A 12651-nucleotide genomic window follows, 5' to 3' on the forward strand; every position below is an offset into this window, starting at 1 on the left:
ATCCCATCCACCAGAACCAGTGAGTTCGAATCAGTCTGATTCTCTGTGCTCTGAGTCAGAGAGGGGACCAGCTTGAGGTAGGCTATACCTTCCAAGTGTTGAAAAGTACATATCTCCCATTTATAACACTGCACTAATCCATCACATTTTCGCACAGTAAAGTGTAACTTTACTGTTTACATCTTTGTCTCCTACCCTGTTCCCTTTAACTCTGCTCCTGTTCTCCAGGGCCTAGGGGTTCTGCCCAACACCCAGACGTGGATCCACCTGATGTCCTCCATTACCCACCACCCTCCAACCTTTCATTACATCATCTACAGCTACTGTTATTGTCAAGTTGTCATTATCTGCTAAGAAAGAGCAAGAAAACTATCATACTGGGCACATCATATGTGAGATACACAGATTAACTAGCACTGCAAACACTCAGCAGCAGTGCCTGGACTTTGCAGTCAAGTTTCCCTTCTGAAACTGGCTGCCTGTTGAGAACAAGTGACAGGCAGAACATTCCCACAGCAACCACCTCCTCAATATCCCACACACACAGCAACCACCTCCTCAATATCCCACACACACAGCAACCACCTCCTCAATATCCCACACACACAGCAACCACCTCCTCAATATCCCACACACACAGCAACCACCTCCTCAATATCCCACACACACAGCAACCACCTCCTCAATATCCCACACACCAGAATTCAGTAATTTAGTCTGATTACCATGTGAGCGTACAAAAACATCTGCAAATAAATTAATAACACAATTGTACCCAAAAAGATAAAAGTTTATGTATTACAAACTTAAATATTGCCAGGTTGGTTTTTATTGTTGTATCCTAGGACCGACAATAGATACATATATTTTCAACCCCAATGGTGTACTAATGAGCTATGTGAGTTAGAGTTAAAAAAAAAATCAAGATAGAGGACTACTGAAATGATATTTCAGTGTAGGGAAGGGCAGGTGAAAATAAAACATGACAGCCAGACAAGCCAGTGTATGAATCAAATGGATTTGCATATGAATGGCGTGGAAATTATCCGACTTCATGATCTGTAAGGTAACTTTAATGTGTCAAGCAGATTACATGTTTTATTTGACATTTCCAAAACGTAGCAATATTTAAGCATTGGATTTCATGTAATGTTAACAAGGTACCCAAAAGTAGTTAGAAGTTTTCGTTTTATTAGCAAAACAACTTGTTTAAACAGCGAAATTGTAATGGATTGTAATGGAAATCAGCCTTGTTTGCATAGTGATGACGAAAAGAACATCATTTCGGCTGTAATGATATCCAAAATTTGAATCATTTTGCCATCACACCGTTGATATAGCAACAGACGTAGTTTATAGAATCCCATTGTAACGCAGAGGGGGACACTTTTTGGCCGGGGGACATTTTGGCATGACAGCGAGCTGGCCCTAACTCTTTATACAATGAGGGGAGGAATGAGGGGCATATGTATTTTGTACAGGAAGAAAATAATGGCACATGGACTAGAGACAACTTTTTTTATTTTTTTTCATAGCAATTTACAGTTAAGACATCGGAGAAGCATCCATCATAAACCGGGTAGTTTGGGTCTTGGATGCTGACAGCATTCCAGCCATGTGTATATCAGACAATATACCACAGACATGATGCAAAAATACTTGTTTATTGTTATATTCATGGTAACCGGTTTATAATAGCAATAAGTCACCTCGAGCAGGGCAAGGTGGAAAAATCTGCCATTCTGCCCTTGAATAAGGCAGTTAACCCCCACAATAACTGTTCCCTGGGCGCTGATGAAATGGACTGATTCAGAGGTGTTGGGTTACATGTGGACACATTTCAGTTGAATTCATTTAGTTGTGCAACTGACTAGGTATCCCCTTTCCCTTTTGGTATATGGCCAGTATACCACTGCTAAAGGCTGCATCCGTATTTTTTTACTGAAGAATGTGTTTGTATCATTGTGTTTAGCGTTTTGTGTTTGCTCTTCATGTATTGTGTTATTGATGTGTATATAGTTACACTATACATACTGTAAATATTTGACAGGTCATCATTGTAAATAAGAAAAAAATATTGTCCAATAAACCACACACCTCGGGCCTTACTGCTTAATTATACAATCTGACCATAGATAACAATCTATAAACACATTCATTAAGGCACATCGCTGTGCTTTCCTGTGACTGAATTTCCTATTGACTAAACTCAGACATGACAGGAGAGAAGATAAGTGGAGCTGAGTTATCACCAGAAGGATCAGGTGAAGACAACAGTGGGTAGAGTCTCTCAATGAAGGTGCAGTCTGTGAAAGAGTAGATATGAGACCTGGCCTCCACATCGTAAAAGGAGACCTGACCCTTCTTATAATCTACAAACACGCCCACTTTCTGGGGCTTCTCTCTCATGTTGAGGGGAACTACAAGCTCAGTGCGAGCTCCATACTCATTCCTATTCCTCAGCTCTATAGTCCAGGCTCCAAATTCAGGACTCAGTACATTCATCCCCTTCCTGTTGATGGACTCTCTAGCCACTCCTAAGGCCCACCAAGTCTTCTCCTTCACCTGTACCTCATAGTAGAATTTCCCTGAAGAGAACCCCTCCATTCCTAACACACGGGGATGACAATCAAACCTCTCTGGGTTGTCTGGGAGTTCCTGCTTTATGGCTCCATATCTCACTTCTTTCCGGTCCTCAGACAGGATAAGATAAGGACATGCTGTGTCAGGGTCCAGCGTCACATCCACTGCACACTGCTGCATCCTCTTCAGCTTGATTTGAGGAAACATCTCCATATCTTTATTGAGTGTCTCCTCCAGTTGAGACACAGCTCTCCTCACAGTCCCAACACACAGATCGCTGTGAACACTGATCTCAGACCAGTTCTTGGTAGGTGGAAGGGTGGTATAGAGGGATGTGGAGCTCTGAAGGAGGTGGAGGTGGTCCTTAATATCTGAGAGCTGCTCCAGCTCAGTGCTTCTGCTCTTTAGTTCAGTGATTTCTTGCTCCAGCTCTTTAATGAGCCTTTCAGCCTGTCTCTCGGCTGCTTTCTGCTTCTCCTCAACCACCTCAATGAGCTCAGCCTGGTTTCTCTCAATGGAACGAACCAGAGCAGCGAAGACCTGCAAACTGTCTGCTATCTCTCTCTCTGCGTCTCTCTTGCTGAGCTCTACTGCCTGTTCAATCTCCTTAACCTTCTTCAGTCTCTCCTGGATCATCTTCTGAAATGTATCCTTACTTTTCCCCATCTGAGCTTTCCTCTCTCCATACTCTTCCTCTATGGGGACAGTTTTATGAGTCTTGTGGTCTGTCTCGGTGCAGAACTGACACACACATGCTTGGTCTCTCTTACAGAACAGCTCCAGGGGTCTCTCATGCTTCTTACACACCCTGTCTTCCAGGTTCTCCACAGGGTCAATCAGCTTGTGCTTCTTTAAAGACGCCACTATCCAATGATGCTCCAGGTGAGCCTCACAATAAGAGGTCAGACACACCAGACAGGACTTCAGGGCCATGTGCTTTGTCTCAGTGCAGATGTCACATGGTACTTCTCCAGATTTGTTGAGGGTTGTGGTTTGGGCTTGTCCTGGGGTGATGAGTGTGACATGAACTGGAGCTAACTCCTTGACTTGAGCAGCCTTCACAGAAGTGAAAGTATTGAAAAAGGGATCTGGTCTCTTATAAACTGTATTTTTACATGTGGGACACATGCACACATCAGTGCTATCCCAGTATCCTCTGATACAGGCCTTGCAGAAGTTGTGTCCACAGGGAGTGGTGACTGGCTCAGCGAACACATCCAGACAGATAGAACACTGGAGCTGCTCTTCAGAGGAAGCCATAGCTGAGAACAGACCAAAGAAAACTACATCTGTTTTGGCCCCTCTGAAATCAGTCATTCTTTAAAAGATGTTTTTATTTTTATCATTGAATTGTTTGTCAGTGTGAACAATATAATACACTGTTTCATACAGTACCAGTCAAAAGTTTGGACACACCTACTCATTCAAGGGTTTTTCTTTTTTACTATTTTCTACATTGTAGAATAATAGTGAAGACATCAAAACTATGAAATAACACATATGGAATCATGTAGTAACCAAAAGTGTTAGTCAAATCAAAACATATTATAGACTGTTCAAAAGTAGCTTGCCCACACTGACAGTGTCACCAGCAAAGCACCCTCACACCTCCTCCTCCATGCTTCACAGTAGGAACCACACGTGGAGATCATCCCTTCACCTACTCTGCATCTCAACTATATTATGACAGACCATCTACAGTCTCTAATATATTATCATAATACCTGCTAGATCTACTGTCTCATTTATATTATGACAGACCAGCTATATCTATTGTCTCAATTATATTATGACAAACCAGCTACATCTACTGTCTCTATTATGTTATGGCAGACCATCTATTGTCTTTATTATATTAAGACAGACCAGGCTAGATGTGCTGTCTCTATTTTATTATGACAGACCAGCTAGATCTACTGTCTCAATTATATTATGACAGATCAGCTAGATCTACTGTCTAAATTATACTACGAAAGACCAGCTAGATCTACAGTCCGTTTTAAATTGTGAATGACCAGCTAGATCTACTGTCTCAATTATATTATGGCAGACCAGCTAGATCTACTGTGTAAATTATACTACGAAAGACCAGCTAGATTAACTGTCTTTATTATATTATGACAGACCAGCTAGATCTACTGCCTCAATTAAATTATGGCAGACCAGCTAGATCTACTGTCTCAATTATATTACGAAAGACCAGCTAGATTTACTGTCTGTAGTATATTATGGCAGACCAACTAGATCTACTGTCTCATTTATATTATGACAGACCAGCTACAACTACTGTATTAATTAAATTACGACAGACCAGCTATATCTATTGTCTCTACTATATTACGACAGAACAGCTAGATCTACTGTCTCTATTATATTATGGCAGACCAGCTTGATCTACTGTCTCTATTATATTATGACAGACCAGCTCTATCTACTGTCTCTATTATATTACGACAGACCAACTAGATATACTGTCTCTATTATAACTTGACATACCAGCTAGAGCTACTGTCTCAATTATATTATGACAGACCAGCTATATAAACTGTCTCTATTATATTATGGCAAACCAGCTAGATCTACAGTCTCTTTTATATAATATGACAGACCAGCTAAATCTACTGTCTCTTTTATATAATATGACAGACCAGCTAAATCTACTGTCTCTTTTATATAATATGACAGACCAGCTAGATCTACTGTCTCAATTATTTTATGACAGACCGGCTACCTCTACTGTCTCTATTATATTATGACAGACCAGCTAGATCTACGGTCTCAATTATTTTATGACAAACGAGCTACATCTACTGTATCTATTATATTATGACAGACCAGGTAGATTTACTGTCTCTATTATATTATGACAGACCATCTACAGTCTATAATATATTATGATAGACTTGCGAAATATACTGTCTTTATTATATTATGACAGATCAGCTACATCTACTGTCTCAATTATATTATGACAGACTAGCTAGAGCTAATGTCTCTACTATATTATGACAGACTAGCTAGAGCTAATGTCTCTACTATATTATGACAGACTAGCTAGAGCTAATGTCTCTACTATATTATGACAGACCAGCTAAATCTACTGTCTCAATTATATTATGGCAGACTAGCTAGATCTACTGTCTCAATTATGTTACGAAAGACCATCTAGAGTTACTGTCTCTAGTATATTATGACAGACCCGCTAGATTTACTGTCTCTACTATATTATGACAGACCAGCTAGATCTACTCTCTATTATATTATGACAGACCAGCTACATCTACTGTCTCTATATATTATGACAGACCAGCTACATCTACTGTCTCTATATATTATGACAGACCAGCTACATCTACTGTCTCTATATATTATGGCAGACCAGCTAGATCTACTGTCTCAATTATATTACAAAAGAACAGCTAGATTTACTGTCTCTAGTATATTATGGCAGACCAACTAGATCTACTGCCTTCATGGTCAAATTTCTGCAAAGAAACCACTGCTAAAGGACACCAATCAGGAGAAAAAACTTGATTGGGCCAAGAAACACAAGCAATGGACATTAGACCAGTGTAAATCTGTCCTTTGGTCTGATGAGTCCTTTTGAGATTTTTTATTTAGCTAGGCAAGTCAGTTAAGAACAAATTCTCATTTTCAATGACGGCCTAGGAACAGTGGGTTAACTGCCTTGTTCAGGGGCAGAACGACAGATTTGTACCTTGTCAGCGCGGGGATTTGAACTTGCAACCTTTCGGTTACTAGTCCAACGCTAACCACTGGGCTACGCTGGGGCAGCAGGGTAGCCTAGTGGTTAACTGACTTGCCTAGTTAAATAAAAAATTTCAAAAAGACACCGGTTGTAACCAAAAATCTCAAATTTGGACTCATCAGACCAAAGGACAGATTTACACTGGTCTAATGTCCATTGCTTGTGTTTCTTGGCCCAATCAAGTTTTTTCTCCTGATTGGTGTCCTTTAGCAGTGGTTTCTTTGCAGAAATTTGACCATGAAGGCCTGATTCATGCAGTCTCCTCTGAAAAGTTGATGTTGAGATGTGTCTGTTACTTTAACTCTGTGAAGCATTTATTTGGGCTGCAATCAGAGGTGCAGTTAACTCTAATGAACTTATCCTCTGCAGCAGAGGTAACTCTGGGTCTTCCTGTCCTGTGGCAGTCCTCATGAGAGCGAGTTTCATCATAGTGCTTGATGGTTTTTGCAACAACACTTGAAGAAACTTTCAAAGTTCTAGAAAATTTCCAGATTGACTGACCTTCATGGTAATGATGGACTGTCATTTCTCTTTTCTTATTTGAGCTGTTCATCTATTTTGATTTGATTCTATATGTTATTTCATAGTTTTGATGTCTTCGCTATTATTCTACAATGTAGAAAATAGTACAAATAAAGAAAAACCCTTGAATGAGTAAGTGTCCAAACTTTTGACTGGTAGCTATACCAGTCATCATGGGACATGTCAAACAATTATCATATCTTCTTTCTTTCTACTCACCTCAGCATGTGTTGACTTTGCTCTTTCTCTTCTGATGATTAGAAAAAAGTCAACATTGACTGGAGAGTAGATGTAGCTTTGTGAATAAGTCTAAAGGATTGTTCCTGTTCATAACATTCAGGTTTCCAGTTTGGTTTCACTTCAGCAACGTGGCCTTACAAAGACCCTCCCAATCAACTGACACGTCTGCTCTTAAAGGAACGGTGTCCAACTTTTACAAGTTGTCTCTCCCTTTCTGTTCATTTTTTATATAATACACTGCTGTTCAGGTATGAAAGATCTCAGGCCGCTAGGGAGATTATAGAGACGATACTTTGCAACAAAGCAGATGCACTACCAAATGTCGAAATTGAACGTTGTACTATTCAAACTCTCAACAGTGTTTTCCTGGGGGGATCCAGCATGGGGTTCACATATAAGGCGAGCCGCCGTGTGTGTGTAGAGAACTAAACCTGCCACAATTATACATAAATACACACAGAAACAGATAAATAAATCCACACAATTAAATGAGCAAGGAAATACAAAATACTGACTAAAATGAATACATTTTCTCTACATATCTGTATGTATTATCTAATTACTCGTAATGTAATTCATTTTAATATTTTATCTTTATTCATTCATGTAGTTTTTTCTCCAATATGGTAACATCAATCAAATGTCTATGGGTGGAATCTAACACACCATTGGTTGATCGGTCACAATAACTATGAGCCACAATAGTGGAATTTGTGTTCATCTTGAAAATAAAAGTACCCCATGAAACTGACACAAACAGATACAAATATTGGAATCATGCCATATTTAGACTAGATAATGCTTTACAGGTTTGGAATGTTGTTTTAAAAAAGTCAGTATTTTTTTGAATTTATATATCAGTTTAAAATAACATTTAGGCTCTGTTAGACTTCAGAATTGAATTGGGGGACTACTGTATGCATTATACAACCTTCCCTAAGGATCTTGGATCCATGAAATGTTCACAACTATGAAGAGTTTACACAAATATTAGCATTGTAGCTATTATTGCAGGACTTTGACTGTAAAATCCCCTCACTATTCAGCCTATTGAACATTCATATTGCCATGTCCAGCTTTACCTATGGATCTTGGGTCCATGAAATGGGTATCAGCCTACTCAGTGACACCATCAGAACACAAATGTGAAGTGTATACACAAATTTTAGCATTTTAGCTCCAGAGAACACGTTTCCACTGCTCCAGAGTCCAAAGGCGGCAAAGTTTACACCACTCCAGCCGACACTTGAAATTGCGCATGGTGACCTTAGGCTTGAGTGTGGCCATGGAAACCCATTTCATGAAGCTCTGTACGAACAGTTCTTGTGCTGACGTTGCTTCTTGAGGTAGTTTGGAACTTGGTAGTGAGTGCTGCAACAGATGACAGAAGATTTTTACGCGCTACGCTTTTTAGCCTTCAGCGGTCCCGTTCTGTGAGGTTGTGTGGCCTACCACTTAACGGCTGAGCCATTGTTGCTCCTAGATGTTTCTACTTCACAATAACAGCAGTTACAGTTGACCGGAGAAGTTCTAGCAGGGCACAAATTTGATGAACTGACTTGTTGGAAAGGTGTCCTCCTATGACAGTGTCACATTGAAAGTCACTGAGCCCTTCAGTAAGGCCATTCTACTGACAATGTTTGCCTTTAGATATTGCATGGCTGTGTGCTTGCTTTTTATACACCGGTCAGCAACTGGTGTGGCTGAAATAGCCAAATCTACTAATTTGAAGGGGTGTCCACATATTGTACAGTGAAATATAAGTATGCAATTATGAAGTCTAATACATCCACAGTGCGATTTTAACTTATGTCATTTTTTTGTCAAATTAACTAATTGTTGTTTTTTGTTGAATTCATATAACATGATAAACTGGGTGGTTCAAGCCCTGAATGCTGATTGGCTGAAAGCTGTTGTATTTCAGAATGTATACCACGGGTATGACAATTACATTGGTAACCAGTTTATAATAGCAATAAGGCGGTTAAAGTCTGTGTCCAGGCACTCTGCGATGTGTCATGCATATTCAATTGACCATATACCACACTTCCTTGGGCCTTTTGCCTATTGCTTAATTATAACACAGCATTGTTGAATACTCGTTTCTGATTGGCTAGAAGGGCATTCTAGAATGGACATTAAAACCAGATAACGGGAGAGTTGGAAAATATATTGGGACACCTTGCAATCATGATGCAATTTGCACCTACACATGCAGACCTTACTTGCTACAAAGTTACAGAAAGTTAAACCAACAACGACAAACTGAAATGGGATTCATTGTAAAAGCAGCTCCAAGAAGGACATTTTTTTTTTTTTTTTGCATCTGACAACCTAACGTGGTGAGTGACAAACATACATTTCGCTGGTCCCTATGTTGCAGTCTTGACGCAAGTGGCGCTATACTGTCAAATCCTCCCACGTTTCTAGTTTGGGAGCAACTGTTTTCAGCAACTGGTATTTTTGAATTTGGTTGTCATATTGGCAGGTTTGCTAGCAACAAACTATTTAGCCTAGTGTTGGATATGCAATGCGATCTCCTCATAATGAACAGTGTTGAGTGTCCTGACGAGAATGCAGACTTTTCTAGCTATGCCAGACAAAAATCAAGCATTATCAGCTCATTGTTATGGATATACAGTGGCATGCTAAAGCATTCACCCCCCCTTGGCATTTTTCCTATTTTCTTGCCTTACAACCTGGAATTAAAATACATTTTTGGAGGTTTGTAACATTTTATTTTTTTTATTGTGAAGCAAACAAGACAAAAAAATGAAACTTTAGCATGCAGAACCCCAAAGTCAATACTTTGTAGAGCCACCTGTTGCAGCAATGTCTCTATAAGCTTGGCGCACATCCAGCCACTGGGATTTTTGCCCATTCATCAAGGCAAAACTGCTCCAGATCCTTCAAGTTGGATGCGTTCCGCTGGTGTACAGCAATCTTTAAGTCATACCACAGATTCCCAATTGGATTGAGGTCTGAGCTTTGACTAGGCCATTCCAAGACATTTAAATATGTTTGCTTAAACCACTCGAGTTTTGCTTTAGCAGTGTGCTTTGGGTCATTGTCCTGCTGGAAGGTGAATCTCTGTCCCAGTCTCAAACCTCTGGAAGACAAACAGTTTTCCCTTAAGTATTTCCCTATATTTGGCGCCATCCATCATTCCTTCAATTCTGACCTGTTTCTCAGTCCCTGCCGATGAATAAAATCCCCACAGCATGATGCTGCCACCACCATGCTTCACTGTGGGGATGGTGCTCTCGGGGTGATGGGAGGTGTTGGGTTAGCGCCAGACATAGTGTTGTTCTTGATGGCAAATTTTTTTTAAAAAATCTCACCTGACCAGAGTATCTGCTTCCATATGTTTGGGGATTGTCCCACATGCCGTTTGGTGAACACCAAACGTGTTTGCTTATTTTTTTCTTTAAGCAATGTCTTTGTCTGCCAACTCTTCTGTAAAGCCCAGCTCTGTGGAGTGTCCGGCTTAAAGTGGTCCTATGGACACATACTCCAATCTCCGCTGTGGAGCTTTGCAGCTCCTTCAGGGTTATGATTGGTCTCTTTGTTGCCTCTGATTAATGCCCTCCTTGACTGGTCCGTGAGTTTTGGTGGGCGGCCCTCTCTTGGCAGGTTTGCTGTAGTGCCATATTCTTTTCATTTTTTAATAATGGATTTATTGGTGCTCAGTGGGATGTTCAAAGTTTCTGATATTTATTTATAACCCAACCCTGATCTGTACTTTTCCACAACTTCGTCCCTGGCCTGTTTGGAGAGCTCCTTGGTCTTCACGGTGCCGCTTGCTTGGTGGTGCCCTTTGCTTGGGGGTGTTGCAGACTCTGGGGCCTTTCAGAACATATACTGATATGTGACACTTAAAGTCCACCTGTGTGAAATCTAACTATATGAATTCTGAAGGTAATTGGTTGCACCAGATCTTATTTAGGGGCTTCGTAGCAAAGGGGGTGAATAGATATGCACACACCACTTTTCAATTTAATTGTCTTTCCATTTTACTTCACCAATTGACTCCTTTGTGTATGTCCATTACATGAAATCCAAATAAAAATACATTTCAATTACAGGTTGTAATGCAACAAAATAGGAAAAACGCCAAGGGGGATGAATAATTTTGCTAGGCACTGTTTGCAAATGAATGTCAAAAGAAAATAGCTGCTTTGCTGTTATTCTGGCTGCAGAGGTTGTGATTGTTAGCAGTAGCTTGCTGACTAGCTAGCAAGGGATAAGAACGTTGGCAGTGAGCATGGCAAACAGAACATAAAGAACGAACGATTGGGTCGCATCCATAAATATCGAAGGAACTACCGGGTTGCATCTCTAGCAATCAAAAGACGAAAGTATGAGTTTGCTTATACAAATATTTATTTACTGGTCAATGTGTGCTTAGTATTGTTCTCTTTGATAACTGATATAAGCGGGATAAACCGCTTAAACAAACGCAACCAGAACAGAAACGTTTATTGCGTTGCATTTGTTTAAGCGGTTTATACCATTTATATCACAGTTACCAAAGAAAACAATACTAAGCACACATTTACCAGTAAAATAAATATGACTTATATAAGCAAACTTATACTTTGATCTTATACAAAAATAAATCACTGCATTTGGCTCACACAGCCTCAGTCAGTTACTCACCTTGTCCACTGTGTGCGCCTCTCTGTGACATAAGCTAAACATCTAGCTGGCTAGCTCAGTCTACACTGTACACTCAAAAATACAGAAAGGAGTGAGAACCAAACCCTGAATTCAAAGGCTGGTTGAAGCCGTTTATTGGAGATGATACACAGGCATACTGCCTGTATTGCAAAGGCTGAATTTACGCCGAACTTAGTGATGTAAAAAAAAACACACAACAACTCAAAAACATACTCAAAAGGCAAAGCCTTATAACAGTTCAACCCAAAACAAGCTGACATTTATGGTTAAAAAAATTTGACTGCAAAAAAGGCTGAGGCCACCATAGCATTAGCTATCGCTGAACACTGTTCCATGCTGGCATGTGATCACATTGGAGAAGCATGTAGAGCTGCTTTCTCAGACTCCACTGCTGCTACCCACTTCAAAATGTACAGGACAAAGTGCACAGAAATGATTAATGGTGTTCTAGCACCATACTTTCTGAAAAAGTTGGTCGCAGGTGTGGGTGACCAGCGTTGCAGCATCCTCCTCAATGAGTCCACGGATTTAAGTGTTTAAGTACCTGGGGGTTGTGATAAGGTACTTTAGTGACACCAAGCAGACAATTGTATCAACATTTCTGGGGCTTGTTGAGTTGGAGGGAGGCGATGCCAAATCTATAGCCCATGCTTTTGTGACTTTCCTCGAGAAGTCTTGTCTTAAAAAAGAGAAACACCTGGGGATAGGGACTGACAATGCCGCTGTTATGACGGGGATTAACAATGGGGTCCAAAAAGTGCTGAAGGAGTATGGCCTCAAATATCTGGTTCTTATTTGCCGTGTGTGCCACTCTGCAGCTTGCTGTAAGTCATGCTTCCAATGACACCATCCCCTGT

The 12651-nt window shown here is 40.3% G+C and overlaps 2 protein-coding genes across 2 annotated transcripts in view; both read right to left on the bottom strand.

The window, feature by feature from the left end:
* The window catches only part of LOC139376016 (chloride channel protein 2-like), a 118369-nt gene that overhangs the window by 23950 nt on the left and 81768 nt on the right, over positions 1 to 12651 (bottom strand). The window lies entirely within an intron of this gene.
* LOC139376015 (E3 ubiquitin-protein ligase TRIM39-like) lies at positions 1505 to 7249 on the bottom strand. The gene is made up of 2 exons (XM_071118067.1): positions 7094 to 7249; positions 1505 to 3845 (listed from the first exon to the last, which is right to left on the bottom strand). The coding sequence occupies exon 2, from the start codon at positions 3841 to 3843 to the stop codon at positions 2197 to 2199; it is 1647 nt and encodes a 548-aa protein (XP_070974168.1). The 5' UTR covers positions 3844 to 3845; positions 7094 to 7249; the 3' UTR covers positions 1505 to 2196.

This window comes from Oncorhynchus clarkii, chromosome 20, assembly GCF_045791955.1.
Source record: "Oncorhynchus clarkii lewisi isolate Uvic-CL-2024 chromosome 20, UVic_Ocla_1.0, whole genome shotgun sequence".
NCBI classification, from domain to species: domain Eukaryota; kingdom Metazoa; phylum Chordata; class Actinopteri; order Salmoniformes; family Salmonidae; genus Oncorhynchus; species Oncorhynchus clarkii.